The sequence below is a fragment of the Crocuta crocuta genome, unplaced genomic scaffold (genome assembly GCF_008692635.1).
Source record: "Crocuta crocuta isolate KB4526 unplaced genomic scaffold, BGI_CrCroc_1.0 scaffold83, whole genome shotgun sequence".
NCBI lineage: Eukaryota > Metazoa > Chordata > Mammalia > Carnivora > Hyaenidae > Crocuta > Crocuta crocuta.
In genome coordinates this window covers 2,284,983-2,302,214 of record NW_027529638.1, presented here as the reverse complement: position 1 = coordinate 2,302,214, position 17,232 = coordinate 2,284,983, and the positions used below count along the sequence as shown (strand labels likewise).

Here is a 17,232-nt window from a genome sequence, read left to right as displayed (position 1 = left end):
GTGAATTTCCCTGGTAGTGGCACATGTGTCCATCTTACAGTTTAAACAACTAGGTCATCCAACATAGCAATACTGATATAAGAACCCTGGTGGAAAGGTAAAAGAAAATGGCAAGTTTTGAAAGACACTAGAGATCCTGCAATATCAGTTTAGAAAAGAAACATTCATTGTTCTAACACTTTAGTTAATAGAGATTGCCAGAAAATAACTCTTTTATTATTATTATTATTATTATTTCCAACAACTAATGTGTCTCAGACTAGTGGGCCAAGAAATATCTGTTATAGTTTGAAATGCAATTAGGCAGCTGTGTTAGTTGTATTATTGTTACTTATGCTGAAAAGTTATAAATACTGTTAGGCAACACTTGTTATCAAATTTCTATACTCTCCTAATGGTAGTTATTCCGAGATTCAGACAAAGGTTTCTTTGATATAAATTGAAGTTGTAGAGCAATACTGGTCAACAGAACTTTCCATGAGGATGGAAACATTCTATTCATGCTCTTTCCAGTGTTATCTGGGTGCTTAATAGAAATACAAAATCTAAGGCTCATACTTACAGAGTCAGAAATTGCATTTTAACAAATTCCCCAAATTAGTAACACACTGAAGCTTCAGAAGCAGTAGGGTGAACATTACAATAAGTCACTTGAGGCAGTTTTTAAACACATGGGCAGCCTGATTCTTCTGTAGTTGTTGGTTGGCTAGTCCCCCTCCTTGGGTAAACCATTCTTTTTTACTTCATTTTTTCTGCCTCTGCATCGCGTCTACTAAACGCTTACAGGAGACAAATTAGTATCCATTGATTCTACTATACACATATTCTGTCCAGATGCAATTGAGCCCTTCCTCGTTACCTTCAAATTCTCCATATTTTAATCCTTTCTTATTTATTCAGCTTCTTTCCCATTCAAATATGACCTATTAATAAAATTGATCCTACTTTTATCAGTAATTCTATATTGATTTTTTCCTATATCTTGTATCTTCAATTTCTCCCTTCCCTCCTGATCTCCCTTACTTCCATGAAATAGTCTTGGAAAAAATCTTCCTTGAACTAGGTTTCTTCCTAAGGTACAGTACCATTTGACCATCCCGTTTACTGCTAAACTTGAAAAAGCTGCTGATTCTTAACTCTGCTTATTTTCTAACAACCACTTCATTATTCATTTCCTTACAACCTTTCCCCCACACACTATTTTAATAAGAATAATTTTTCATTTCTTTTAAAGATTTTTAAATGTTTATTCATTTTTGAGAGAGAGGGAGAGAGAGAGAGAGAGAGAGAGCAGTGGAGGGGCAGAGAGACACACACACACACAGAATCCAATGAGAGAGAGAGAGAGAGAGAGAGAGAGAGAGAGAGAGAGACAGAATCCAATGTAGACTCCAGGCTCTGAACTCTCAGTACAAAGCCAATGCAGGGCTTGAACTCATGAACCACGGGATCATGACTTGAGCTGACGTCAGGGCTTAACCAACTGAGCCACACAAGGTGCCCAAGGAATATTTTTTCAAAGGTCACCAATGATCTGGCTAACACTGCTTTTCCTTGGCACAGGCGGATTCTGTTCATTCATTTCCAGCAATCTGATGCATGTCTCAAGCTAGATATTCCAAAATAACATCAAATTGTTTACTAAAACTACATTGATCATATTACCTCAAAATCTGTTTACCTTCTTTTGTTCCTGATTTCAAAACATTAACTTCCTTTGGGTACCTGGGTGGCTCAGTCACTTAAGTGTCTGACTTCGGCTCTGGTCATGATCTCACAGCTGGCCTCGTGAGTTCCAGCCTGCATCAGGCTCTGCATCAGGCTCTGTGCTGACAGCTCAGAGCTGGAGCCTGCTTCTGATTCTGCATTTCTGTCTCTCTCTGCCCCCCACCCACCCCCTCTGCTTTGCATTCTGTCTCTCTGTCTCTCTCAAAAATAAATAATATTAAAAACCCCAAAAACAACAACAACCAAAACCATTAACTTCTTAGAGACCCAGACTTGAAATATAGGATCAACCTCTGTTGCCCACATCTCAACTTCATTTCACATACCCAATCAGTCCCGAGTCTATTAACTCCAGCATCATTTTTATTTTCTTCTTTATCTGACTTACAACTCTGAACACGGTTAAATTTTTACTGAGTATGGACATTACTCTATACATTGTATTTATATTACCAAATATAGTCTTCAAAAACAAAACAAAACAAAAAACCCTCTGTGATCTAGAGCTACTCCGTTTTATAGATGAGGAAAATCAAGCTGAATGATTTTAAGTGGCTTGGCCAGGGCTACACAGCCAGTTGGCAAAAGCTGACTCCAAATTCCATGTTAATGCTGTCATTGTAGGTCTGACATTCAATGGTTTTCACCTACCCACTTGGTACCACCTTATCTCCTAACTTTGCATCCTATATTCTATACTTTAGATAGCCTGTGTCCCCTGTTCCAACTTGCGAATTGTGAACTTCCATCTCAGCATCTTTATTCATGCTTCATTTCATTTATGGAAAAATGCCCTTCTGCCATATTACTTTACATCTAAATCCTAAATATAAGTTTCAAATATTGACTTAAATGTTGTCTCATCAAGTTGTATACATATTTAAAGTGATTAGTATTTGAAATTAATGGACCTACATGTTCATATAATTTTAGTGTTGGTTGACACATATAAATTTAATCTGTTAATCCTCATGTGCTTAGAATCCTCGTATTCTGTTAAAAATAGGGTTTGCTGGAAAAATCAAATGGACCTTCTTAATATTCTAGGTTCTACCTAAACAGTTTATTTCACTCCTATTTATCTATATTACAGTGAGAAAAAGTATAAATAGAATTGTAACCTAGGGGTACCAGCTAACATTTCAAAAATGTTTCATGGGGTAGCTGTACTTTAAAAACTAGTCTTCTACAAATCTAAAATATTGATTTTGTCAGAAGCATTTAAGGAATTGATTAAGTTCTGAGAAACTGACTCATACTAACCTAGGCTGGCAAATAGATTTAGACTCCTGTGTTAACTAAGATCCATTTGCTATCACTGCCTAGAGGAGCAGGGCAGAGTGTAATAATCTCTGTTTCAGTCTGGAAATGGATTATAATGCTACTTGTAGCATGTATTTGTCATTTATGTACTAAGCAGATTTACTAGAAACTGGTATATTAATTAAATTGTTAATTTATTAGTTTGGAGCAAATATCTCTCTAGTGCTTAAATACAGGGGCTCACCATTCTCCTAGCTTCAAAAGGTGATGTTGAAAATGGGAGAAGCAAGGAGGTACATAATTTTGAAAACTATTTCACTTAGACCAGGTTAAGAGCTGATAAATTGTGCCTAGCATAAGACAAACAAAACAAACACAAACAAAAAAAGCTTTTATATCTTGGCATGTCCTTGCTTTCCAGGTCTGATATATTTATTCTCTAGACTGTAATAGACAAGCATTGCTGAATTCTAATCTTCGAATTTATCATTAGGTCTATTCAATAATCCCTTTGTTTTTGTTTGTTTGTTTTTCCATAGAACTTTGTGGCAGGAACTTCATTCAAATTCTAGAGTTCCTTTGATAAGACTATAGCATGTGATGGTAAGAATTTCTTTCTTTCTTTTTTTTTAAAGATTTATTTATTATTGAGACAGAGGAGAACACACGTGAGGAAGGGGCAGAAAGAGAGAAGGACTGAAGATTGGAATTATCTTCAGAAGACCAACACAGGGCTCAAACTCAGGCACCATGAGATCATCATCTGAGCTAAAGTTAGCTCAACCGACTGAGCCACGCAGGTGTCCCAAGAATTTCCTGAAGTAGTCTAGATTTCTTAGTTGTCCCACAACAAATAAATATTTGGTTTACTTTTAGATATGGGCAATCTCATATATTATTTGCAAACTTTATGTGATCAAGTTTTAGAGAGAACTTTGGTTTATTTTCTTTCTCTGTGAGTTAAAGGGAGTAACTTAACTGTTTTATTATAATTTTATAATAATAAAATAATATTTTATTTTCCTGTGGTTTCATTATTTTGTACATTTTATGTTTACAACATTTTCCTTATTAGTCTGTATATCCCTTGGGAGCTAGAATCATATATCATTCATAATTTTATTCCTAGCATCACTTTACACATTGCCTTACACAGAATAACTTTAAACATATTGTCTGAATAAATGAATAATGGATTAAAGAAGAACTTTAATTGCCTTGTTTTAAAGATTGAAGCAATTTTGATTTTATAGTTCAATTAAGAGTATAACCCTCACTAATGTTCAGGCGTTTTTTTATTTCATTTTGTTTCAATAAATAGAATAGAATGAAATGTTGAACCCATCTGAAAACCTAACAGAAAAAGAAAAGTACCAGATATGATGTTGCAAAGGCAAAAATTGTTAAATGACTTTTAGATTGTTAGAGAAAGTTAGTAGTAAACTGTTCACCAATATCTGTATCCCAAATCAGCTCACAGGAGACAGGTGAGTTGGATCTGTCTTATTATGAGATTGAACTTAGTGGAACCTAATTCCCTGCTGAGTTCCCTTCTTCAGGGGAACCTTCTGAGAGTGAAACAGAGCTCCAACCAGAAAAGCAAAGCCCGATGCTCTTTCAGGCCCCATTAACAGAAGCAAGAACTGTCATATATGAGTTTAGTCAAGTGGAAAGTAAAACAAACTCGAGATTTTCTCATTAAAAGGAAAAAAAAATCTTAAACTGTGAGGTGACTGGTAACAGAGCTGCCTTTCAAGTTCAATACAATACTGAGCTAAAGCAAAAACTCAGTTTGGAGAGCAGTTCAATAATAGTTGATAAATGTGATACAAGAAAAATAAAGTCAGGAATGAAGTGATGTCTATCGGAAGCTTTATTTGTTTTACTCAAGTTAAGTTAAAACTTCTTTTTTCCCCCTTTAAAATCCCATGCCATTGTAAAAACCATATCTATATGAATCAGTTGAATTTTTGAGTGATTGGCCATTAGTTGCTACTTGATGACCCATGACTTTTGGGCCCTTGGAAAAAGGTAAAAGTTTCATTATAAAATCCAGCATGATTAACTTTTGGGATCATGGGAGCATAGAAAGATTCTTATTCCAATGAAATCACCAATATAGTCTCTTAGTCTCTCCTAAAATCATGGGCTTCATCTTAAAGAGAAAAAAAAAATATGGAAATATACAAGATGCTGTACAGGAATAATTGCACTATGACTTTCAAGTATCCAATTTTATTCACTGGTGATAGGAACTTCTAACATTCTTTTCAACTGAAGGGGTTTGGGATAGGTTCCTTTAAAATATGCTACTTTGGTATGAATATTATTTTGATGTAAAATCAATCTAAATCCAGCAGAGTCAGGGAAAGCTCTTTACTCCCACCCCCCAACCACTGCCTAAAGGATTTAGATAGAGGACCCGCTCCAGGAGTGAGCTATCACCACAGATAACTACATTATAAAATGTATATAGGCAGGGAAGAGCCCAACAAAGGCCTATTGCATAGAAGTCCTCTGTGTCCTATTGTTTCTGAATAGTCCAGTAAACATTTGCTTACCAAAAATTTACTCTTCCTATGAATTGCACTTCTTTCTCTTGAAGTCTCAGATCCCTACCCTCTTCTCCTTAGTTCAGGATGACATATTACTTCACTTTGCCTGACTGTCTTTGGAATTTCATGTTTGTGTGGATTCCCTGTATGTTAAAAATTAAATTTGGTTTCTTCTATTAATCTGTCTCATGTCAATTTGATTCTTAGTCCAGCTAGAAGGACCTTGAAGTGCACAGGAAGTTCTTCCTCCCCAACATAAAAAAAAGAAAATGACTTGAATGGGCACTCCATAAACAAATAGATTTAAAAAGCCAATAAATATACAAAAAAAAAAATCCATCAGGATAATATAAATTAAAACCAAAATCTAAATCTAATGCATTTCCATAAGGATAAATAAAATGAAGAAGGCAGATAAAAAGTGTGGGTAAGAAAGTGGAAAATTGAAATACTCCTACTTGCTACTAATAGAAATCCAAATTGCTATAAACAATTTGGAAAACTGTCTATATCAGCTGGCTTTAATAAATTGCATACCTTATGTATGTCTCTTGAGCTAGAAATTCTATTCCTAAGTGAACGCACAACAAAAATACATGCATAAAAACCACTATTTGTAATAAGCAAAACTAGAAAAAAATCATCAACATAAGTTATATTAACTGTGGCATATTTATACAATGAAATACTTTGAAGCAATCAGAATGAATGGATTTTGCCTACATATTTCAACATATCTCATAAATGTAATGTTGAACAACAGAATACAGACAAAACAATCTATAAAGCATGATGATATTCATACATAGTTTAAAATCAATCATGACTAGTTTACTATGTTCAAAGTAAGGATAATGGTGACCTTCAACAGGGTTATAACTGAGTGGTGTATAGAAAGGGAACCTGTTTCTGTTTCTTGACCTGGAGACTGGTTGCATGGAAATTTGTTGAGTTACACACTTATGTGCACTACTCTTGTGTATGTTAAATTTCAATACAAAGTTTACTTTAAAAATGCACAACAGCCTTCTATGAACACAGTAGTATTAGAGAGACTTTCATGCAATGGATACATTTTGGTGAAAATTGATTTAAGTTCCTTTTTCAAATATTATTACTAGTGGCATCTTAAAAAAAAACCTGCATTGCATAATGTCTTCAAATAATTTCCTTTTTGTTGAAACACTGAGTTATTTAAACAACTATTAAAAAACTATCACAGTAATTTGAATATTCAGAATACCCTTTTAATGACTGAGAACTTTGCAATATCCATTGAGAAAGATATCTTCATTGTTTCCTAAACCCTACTAAAGGCTTATTTCTGGCAAGCTGCTTATATATTTGAAGTAAGTAACTTTGCTTCTACATTGTTTGACAAGATCAGAGTTCTCTGGGATATAGTACAGTGAAATGAAAACTATTTCATAAAGTAAGTTTAAGGAATAAGAGATAAAACACTTCTCTTATTGCAAAACAAAAGGATTTCATGTAACAGCAGGGTTCTTTTTTTGAAATCTTGAAAAACTGCACAGAGGAAATGATGTTCATTACCATATAAGTAATAAAACTTACTGTTTTCAAAGAATTGACTTTCTTATCAAACCTGAAAACTAACAGCCATGACCAAAATTTTCTAATTTATACAGGGTTGTTGTATACTTTCTAGAAAGGCTACAAGTTGTGTAGTTTCCAATGCAAATCTATCCTATATTTAAAAAAATTGTTTTTCAAAATATCATCCTAATCCATATTTAAATCAAACCATGTAAGCACTCTTGTTTCCCCATATTAATTTCAAGGACACTAGCAGGTACATTGTGGTAACAATTTTCTGCCAGTGTCACAGCAGGTTGATTTACTCAGCTGCACATAACAGCAGTGTTTTTCTTAAAGCTTTGAAACTCTTGAATGAGAGGTGGAGCACTAACTGTAGACATGTAATATATTAAATTTCTAAGACTTCAAAGGGAGCATAATTAACTCAGTGCCACATAATTGCTCCAGAGACAGAAAAAAGATACAAACAGAATTGATATGCCCATTTTTCCCTTTAGCAATTAAAAGACAATGCTAAGTGAGCAATTTCTTTTTTAAAACCCATTCTTTTGACTTTTCACTTAAAATTTTCTTTGACTATTTCAACAACTTTCTATGCCCACTTAGAATGTATAGGAAGTGATAAAGGTAAGAGTTCTGCTATCTCCCCTCCTTGGCTAGAATTTCTCCTCTCCCTCTCTCCCGTGTTTACTGAACCAGTCTCTGCCCTCATCATAACCTTTACTTCCTCTAGCTCTCCTTTTATCCCAGTCCATCAGTGTCTTTCTAGCTTCATTTGCCTTTCTATCCATCATACAATCCTTGGTAAGTTATTTCTACAAATACTTCTCTTAGAATCTGACAATCTATACCCTTTGACCTGAAGAGATCTTTGCTGTTTTCAAACTGTGAATGTCCCTTACCATCCACAATCAGCACTAGCTGTGAAGGTGTTAAACACTGCTGGAGGAAGTTAGAGATGAATATTGATTGGTTCTAGAGAGGCCTTTAGTTTATTTCAACTGTAAATTTGGAATTTGGACAAAATGTTGCATGTTGTACTTACCAAATCTAAAATATCATGATTCAAGATATTATATCCTAAAAATTTTAACAATGGTTCGTAAAGTACCTTATGTTTAGTTTTAACCTCCAAAATATGAAAGAACATTCTGGAATTTGCAACTCAAAAAGGTTAAAGGGATCACACCCTAACCCCCAATAAAATATAAGAGGTTGAATAGGTATATAAACCAATAACCATCAGGAAAAAGGGAAAAGGCCATCAGAAAATTGTTGTTTTTTTTTAATGTTTGTTTATTATTTATTGTTTCTTGTTTTTATTTGTTTATTTATTTTTGAACTAGAGAAAGCATGAGCAGGGAAGGGACAGAGAGGGAGACAGAGGATCTGAAGCAGGCTCTTTGCTAACAGGAGAGAACCCAATGAGAGGCTCAGACTCATCAACTGGTAGGTCATGACCTGAGCCGAAGTCAGATGTTTAACTGACTGAGCCACCCAGATGCCCCAGAAAAGTGTTTTTAAATAAGTTACTGAAAAAAGAAAAGCAGACAAAGTAGTGATATCTGACGAAATGTGATCGAGCAGGCCAAAGATGAGTTATTGCAGTAAGGCACAGCAGCAGAGAGCCCTCCCTGCTGCTGAGCCCTAGAAATTTTGATAGTTGACAAATGTCAAGCCAAATGGAGGGCAGGAGTGAGATGATAGCTGAAAGTATAAGAACAGAGTCAATTCTTGTCATTACCAGCAGTTATGCGCTATAAATTTCCTGAGAACACGGAATTAATAAATGCTGAATCACAGCTCCTAGGGGAAATACAAGATTTGGTTCCTACAAGCCTCTGGTTTTAATTATGTTTCTATCTAAAGATATTTTATTGACTATGTATTGTATATATGATTATTGTATGTGGTATATATATCCTAGTCCATTTGGGCTTCTATAACAAAACATCACAGGTTGGGTAGCTTATGAAAAGCCAAAATTTATGTCTCACAGTTCTGCCAACTGGTAATTCAGGCAGGTGTCAGCATGGGGGCACCATGCAGAAGAGGGTCCTCTTTTGATTGCAGACTTCTCATATTTTTACATGGTAGAAGGGGCTAGAGAGTTCTGCAGGGTTTTTTTTTTTTTTTTTTTATTTCTGAGAGATAGAGAGAGAGACAACATGAGCAGGGGAGGGTCAGAGAGAGAGAGACACAGAATCTGAAACAGGCTCCAGGCTCTGAGCTAGCTGTCAGCACAGAGCCCGATGCAGGGCTCCAACCCACGAACCGTGAGATCATGACCTGAGCCAAAGTCAGACGCCTAACCGACTGAGCCACCCAGGTGCCCCTCTGCAGGGTTCTATTTAGCATTTAGAACAACACTGGTCCTATTTATGAGGACGTAATCCTCAGGAATTAAGCTGTTCACAAAGACCCCACCTCCTGAAACCATCATGATGGGCAAAGGATTGCAACAAATGAGATTGGGCAGGGCAACACAAACTTCCAAACAATAGCATGCTGATCCATTAACATTGAACTCATGACCAAGGTACTCATGCCTGAATGAACCCTACTGAATAGGTATTTTTTAATAAGACACATCTCAGTAAAAGCAGAACTTCAAGCACTANCCATTCGTCCGTTGATGGACACTTAGGCTCTTTCCATGTTTTAGCTATTGTTGAGAGTGCTGCTATGAACATTGGGGTACATGTGTGGAGGCCATTTTAAACAGTGAAATCAGCAACAAATGGCATGGAAAATGCAAAAAAAAAAAAAGAAGAGAAGAAAAAGACACTAAATAAACTGCAAAAAGGACATTCATTTACAGTATGAGAGCTGGGCAGGAAAGCAGAGCACAGCTTTGTTCAACCTTAGCTGGGAATCTGGGCTGCCAGGCAACAAATTTTTCACAGCTCTGCACATTTCTGTGAATGACTTGTGAAAACATCCCTAGTATTTCAGATTACACATAAATTTTATTGAGTAGGAAAATTTGGAAATTTGCAAAAGTATTAGTGAATAAAGAGGACTGACTCAAGTTAAATGCATGCTGATTTTCACAATGGCCTTCTCACATAGTCTCATGAAAAATGACATTTATATGTATACACACACACACACACAGACACACATAATTCTTTTCTAAAAAATACAAGTATGGGGTACCTTGGTGGTTCAGTTGGTTAAGAATCCAACTCTAGATTCCAGCTCAAGTCATGATCTCAAGGTTTGTGAGTTCAAGCCCCACATAGGGGTCCACTCTGGTAGTGTGGAACCTGCTTGGGATTCTTTTCTCTCTCTCCTTCTCTCTCAAAGTAAATAAACTTTAAAAACAACCAAGTAGACCATCATGGCTAAATTGGGGAAATTAATGCTGGCATTATTATACTAAAAAAAGACCACACATAAACATACATATAAAATCTAATATCATTTCCAGCAAAATGGCAGTGTTCCATTTTTTCAGTCTAAATGGAAGCTTGCAGTGGATAAGCCAAAAGGTCTCTTCGTATGTACAACTTTCAATCAATTTATTGATTAATTCCTAAATATTAATGTCAAATAATGATCATAAAACATTTTAAAACAACTGCAGTATGAGGTAAGGAAAAAAATACCTTAGAAAAGACAGAGATAATATGAGAAAATAAGAAAACATTTCCTTATAAATTCTAAAGAGTCACCTTTGAGATGTCAAAGATACTTTGCATGTTAAAAGGAAAAAAATAAAAAGCCTTAGCAAGCACAGAGTGAAAGGGGTGGTAAAAGAAACCCACTTAGACAAGTAATTGTGAAATTTGAAAACATTAAAAATAAAGTTCTCAAAAGTTTCAAAGCACAAATAACAAGAAACCTTCAAACAAATGAGGATCTAATATACATTGGATTTCTTTTCAGTTGACTGAAGGGCAGAGTACAATATTAATGCTATTGAAGATCGGAGGTAAATTATTTTTGAACTAGAGGTTTATAATTAGCCACCTTATTCATGAATATGAAGTTAGAACAAATATATTTTCATAAATAGAATGATAAATTCTAACTTCCACATACCCTTCTTTCAGTAGTTATTTGAGGATATTCTCTAGCAATATAAGAAACTAAGACACTAGAAGGCATGAAATCCAAGAATTTGTAGATCTGACCCAGATAAGTGGGTGCTGGAGGAAGTCCCAGAAACTGCATAGGAAAGAAAGGGCTCTGGGAGGGAAGACCTTACACAGAAAATGAGGATTTTGGAGATGTGTCTCAGACAGGAGTTTAGATTTTACATAGCCAAAAAATATATAATTAGGGAGAAAAATCTAAGAAAGTAGTAACTCTAATGAAACACCTGAGAAAAAACCCTCAACAAATCATATCTTAATACTTCATTGTGCAGTGAAAATTATTCATAGTATTACAAGTATAAGCACATATATAGATTTCCATCCTATAGAATTAACTTTTAGCCAAGCCATGAAAAATTTATTTATGGTCATAGAGGAGAATATATAGGCTCCTAACACAATATAAAAGTAAAGTAATAGGCAGGCAGAAGACTGCAAGAGCCATGAAGTGACCATCAGGGGAACCATGCTTTCTCCAAAGCAGAAAAGCCGGAGTAAGGTGAGAAGAAGTTGTGAATATTGGTGAAGTCAATGAAGTAAGTCTTCACTTATAATATCAAAAATGAAACAGATAGATGATAAAATAATAAGTCAGCTCAAATACTCACTAGAGTAAGTAAAAATGGGGAAAAAACCTCACAGTGACTCCATCTATTAATGAAATATTATATAACCATTAAAAATTATAAAGAACACTTCATAGATCTCAATGGAATGAGCTCTTAGATGTTACTAAGTAACAACAATTCAGGCACATATGTAATATGTCACTATCTGTGTAATAAAAAATGAAAAGGTATATGTATGATGTATAAACTACATGTATATGTATATACTTGGAACATAAGACATGTATTTTTTTTTTCCTTTGAGAAGATAACTGGTGTTTGAGAAATAGTGGTAGAAGGTTATCCTTCTAAAACTTTTAAATCTTGAGTCATGTGAATGTGTAGAGTATTCCAAAAACAAATAAAAATGAAATTTTAAAAATTAAAATAATTCATTCTGAAAATAATTACTGGAGATAGAAAAAGGTAGACCAAGGGATTCTTGCTTTTTTTATTACAAAATCTCCACTTATATTTGATTTTTAAAACTCTGTCCGTTAATCACACAGACACGCAGACACATGCACACACACTGAATTGCTAATTGCCTATCATTGTCTGCCTAATAAATTCTTAATAATTTTGCACAATTCTGGTAAAGCAAATTATCTGTGAAATTTTTCCTGCCGAATGCTAGCTCCCTGCAGAGTTTCTCAGTTCTACCAAAGGGACCATTTACTCCTCACTATTATAACATTTGTCTTTCATATTTTATTATTTAGTTATAAGCCTGCCTCCTCCACTAGATCAAGTGGTCCTCTAAATCAAGAACTATTTTTGTATCTCCAGACCTTTGATGTGGCATGCCTTCTGAATTCCATGCTGCTTGCCTTTTGAATTAATTGTTTCTAGTACTAAAGAGCCCGTCTATTTCCTAAGTGGGGAAAGGCTCCTGGAACCCGTGGGAGAGCAGAAGCAAGCTGATTGGTTTTTGAAAAGAGTCAAGTGAAAATAGAACCCACTCTAGAGGTCAAAGCTAGTATAGCTAGCTTAGGATGGGAAAGGTGGGTGGGTTAACATTCTGCCTGCCATTGAGGGTAGAGAATAAACTTGGTACAGTTTGGAGACGTAAATCCAGTGATTGTGAAAGACAGGTGAGTGGGGGGAGGGAGGAATGGTGTCTGGGCAAAGAAAGGATGAGAAGTCTCAGGAAAATCACAAAAATATATATTCTATATGTTTGGGAACAAAGATGGAAACATTAGATTATTACAAGTATCAAAGTTCAGAGTCAAGGATGGGGGCTGTGGTCAGAATACAAGCAAAGATCATTATTTGGCAAAAGCTCTGATCTTCTTGTCTCTCTTCTTAGCCCGTTACCTCTAACTGCTGAGTAAATATATATGAACTGTAACCTGACACTTGCGGACCTTTGCCATCTGATTGCAATCCATGTTTCACATAGTGTGTCACTTCTCTTTTTCATGTATCCTACTTTGAATCTATACAAAACTACTTGCTGTATTCTGAGTATACAATCAAGGACTGTGTCTTTGCACATCTTCATATTCTTTTCAGCTCACCAAGTAATTTTTGAGCATCTGCTGTGATCAGGAATGTGCTACATGCTAGAAAAAATGATCTAGAACTTAGCATGTCTTAAGTACCTACTAGGCGCCACCCTTTAACCTCCCTTAAGGCATAATACAGGATGTTTCATTATGTTACAAATTGTTTAGGTTGAAACCAGGATAGTATTCTCATTTTATTGATGACAAAATGGAGGTTCAGAAATGTTGAGCAATTTGCCAACCCCACATGACTAGAAGAAACTGGCTGAGATGGACTTGTATTTGTCTGTTGAATAACACACTTCTTTCGTGAATTCCAACTCATGTTAATAAGTCCAATTTAAATGTGCCTTCTTAACAAGCCTTCTCTGATCTCCACAACCCGCAACCAAATATGACCATATATGCTTCAGCCTCATTTATTATGATTTTAAGATTCCAATTTAAGTTATATATCTTTGTGACTTTGCCTTAATTTTTCTAGCAGATTTTGTGAATCTTGACAGAAAAAAACAACTCCTGTAAAATTGGAAATATTCTTTCTATTGCAGACAAATCTCATTGTTCAGTGAGACTCTGAGTAATTTGATAGATTAGAAAAGGTCAATGTTCTACATTTGTCCTTAACTGCATAACAAAGTTCTCTATTAAAATGTTAAAAATGGCATTATTGATAGTTTTTCAAAAGTTTTATTCTTCTTAGTGATTTATATTCTGCTTCAGTTCCTTGACACCAATTATATTATAGAGTGTCAAAGAATTTCTAACACATTCCTAATTTGGAGGCCTTATAACAGTACTTTGAGAGCTAAAGAAAGCTTACCAGAGAAGTGAGGAAAAAAGTATTAGTCAAATAAAGTCACCAAAATTAAAAACACTAATAATAAAACCCATGTGAAAGTATGTAATGTCATGACAAGTTCTAGCATTATAATACTAAAAATGTGAAGTAAAATAACAATAATCCTGACAGGGCAATAACAATCAGTTTAGAACATAAAGGTGTTATACCAATTGTTAAAAAGTCTTAATTGTATTTTTACAAAGTGTTGGAGCTTCTAGGTAAATGAATAGACACAATTAAGATTTTGAAAATGCAACATCATGCAATGTACACTGGTCATGACTTTGTAGAGTTTCAGACAGGTTTACAGAGTACACAGAAGTTCACAGAAGTAAACTTGCTCTATATTTTTTAAAATTAATCATGTTCAGGCAATAATAGCCTGGTTGAAGTATATCTTTCTTTGAGTTAAAATTCTGACTTGCAAAAATTAAAGGATTGGTTAGAGACTTTAGAACGTGTTAAAGTAATTCAGGGTGAACAACAGTTTTGAACTCCCATGAGATATCTTAAAACCGTCTTGGCTGTGTGCTTAAATATATAAATACAAATATTCTCAGCAATTAAATGGATAAATGCAATGAGTAGGGGATAAATGCAATGAGCAAGGAATTCAGTGTGTTACTTACTCCATTAGTGCTAATGAGAGTTGTGTAGTTTACTCTCCAGCACTTAATTTTCAACTTGTCTGTGAGGTCTCTTCCAAAGCATTTAGTTTTTCACCTACCACAACCCCATGACAATTGTTACTTACCTCAGTGATGAAGGATTTGGCAGTAGCAGGATTCATAACAAGGATGGCTCGCCTAAGAGTGTCTCGATAGCGATTCAATTCCTCTATTCTCAAGGTGTCAAAGAGAGTGGTGATCATTTTATTGATGTTGTTTTCTACCTTCTGCAGTGCAACATCCATTCCCTGCTGAGATACTTTGTCCAAAAACTCCTGTATTCCACGGATATCTAGCAACATCAAAAGCACATCAAAATGTGAATTAGAGCACAGAAAGTAGATAAAAGCTATTCACTCATACCAAAATGCAGTTTATTGTTCCACATTGTAGACTATTTAAAACTACTAATTGAGTAGCTGATAGAGCTGTCAAATATATTTTAGGTTTAGTGTGATATAATGTGTTTACATGAAAAATGAAGGAATTATTATTTTTAAAGGTTTTTTTGCTTATTCATTTTTGAGAGAAAGAGCAAACGAGGAGAGAGAGAGAGAGAGAGAGAGAGAGCCCAAGAGAGGGAAGGGCAGAGAGAGAAGGAGACAGAGAATTCAAAGCAGGCTCCAGGCTCTGAGCTGTCAGCATGGAGCCCATTGTGGGACTCAAACTCACGAACTGTGAGCTCATGATCTGAGCTGAAGTCAGATACTTAACTAACTGAGCCACCCAGGAGCCCCAGGAATTATTATTTTTTAAATAAATCTCTCTGTCTCCACTGAGCATTTTAACTTATCTCACCTCTAACAAAATCTTAGGACTGGGTAGAGGGAAGTAGTTGAGGAAGATTGTCACTTGTCTAAAATAAATGTGAAATAAGGAAAGTACATTTGTTATTTTGTTCAGGATTCAAGAGTGATATTAACCTTAGATGAAATGTGAGTATTATTAGTGGCAGATGACTCTAAATCGAAATTACTACCCTTTCTAGAAATAGGCAATAACATCACTAAGACTTGACACTGACTATCTAAATAGAAGAGGGTTTGAGAAGTTATATTCTAGGGTTTCAGGTCACTTAGACCACAAATAAAATAGCCATGCTTTTGTCATTTTATAAGTACCACTTCCGTAGCTCAAATATAGCAAACTCGGTAGGAGACAGTTTTCTTTTCATGAGTATAGGGAATGTGCTTTGCCTATAAAATGTATTTTAACAAAATATTCACAAACCAATTCCAAAATAAGCAAAGATCTAAAAGATTATCAAGTGAAAACTGTCTCTATTTCATATTTAAATAAAAGGATCAAACCTCTTCTAAATAAAGTGCTACAGATTGTACTGTGCTGTATATTTAAGTAACAATAAGTGTCTGAAATGTTACAAATATTTCTTCCTAGTACCCCATTGGTTGTTTACAGAAGCGATAAGAACTTTATAATCTTAATATAGCAGATTTGCTTTAACGATATAATAAACTATACTTTTCTCTATATCCATGGCTTAGAGTGTTTAAGGGAAATAAAAACCTGGTGGAAGATAAGAATAAATAGGATTATACGTTGCTTATCATGAATGGACTATACTTCAAAATTCCCAATTGTACATTTTTGCATGCATGTAAAATTTGGCTCTCAAGGGCAATAATTAGCCCGTGTGTTTTTCATACATTAACAATCAAAAGCAATATATGAACCAACAGAACAAGAACAAATAGCTAAACATTTGGAAACCGTTATTTATCGTACTGAAAGTTTATATTTGCAAGATTACAAATTAATACAAATAACTTGCTTTCTTTATATGATTAGTTTTATTTTAAAACAATTTTATAGGGGTGTCTGGGTGGCTCAGTCACTGGTGCGTCCGACCTCAGCTCAGGTCATGATCTCATGATCTCACGGTTCGTGGGTTCGAGCCCTGTATCAGGCTCTGTACTGACAGCTAGCTCAGAGGTTGGATCCTGCTTCGGATTCTGTGTGTGTGTGTCTGTCTCTCTCTCTGAACCTCCCCTGCTCATGCTGTCTCTATCTCTCTCTCAAAAATAAATAAAATATTAAAAAAATAAAAAAAACAATTTTATTAATGCTATCTAGTTAATCTAAAACTCTTAAAAGATATAACTTTATACATTCTACCTTATATTTCTCATTCCTAATTATATTATAAATCCAGGATGTCAGAATCATAAAGTTGAAAGAATAAAGCCTCATCTAGAGAAGAATAAGAGATGTAATAGCAGGAATAATATATTAATACTTAATTATGTACTTATTAAATATCCAAGTCAGGAAGTATCTGAATGTTTAAAATATTCAAGCATATATTAAACAAAAGGTTAGATCTGATGAAATTTACAGATATAGGTAGTCATATAATAGGACCATGTACACA

The 17,232-nt window shown here is 34.8% G+C and overlaps 1 protein-coding gene across 3 annotated transcripts in view; it reads right to left on the bottom strand.

The window, feature by feature from the left end:
* The window catches only part of GRID2 (glutamate ionotropic receptor delta type subunit 2), a 1,445,111-nt gene that overhangs the window by 671,000 nt on the left and 756,879 nt on the right, over positions 1-17,232 (bottom strand). For all 3 annotated transcript variants that reach the window (XM_077762310.1, XM_077762308.1, XM_077762309.1), the window contains one exon: positions 14,927-15,132. In XM_077762310.1, coding sequence (XP_077618436.1) covers positions 14,927-15,132 — 206 coding nt within the window. The remainder of the gene's footprint in view (positions 1-14,926; positions 15,133-17,232) is intronic.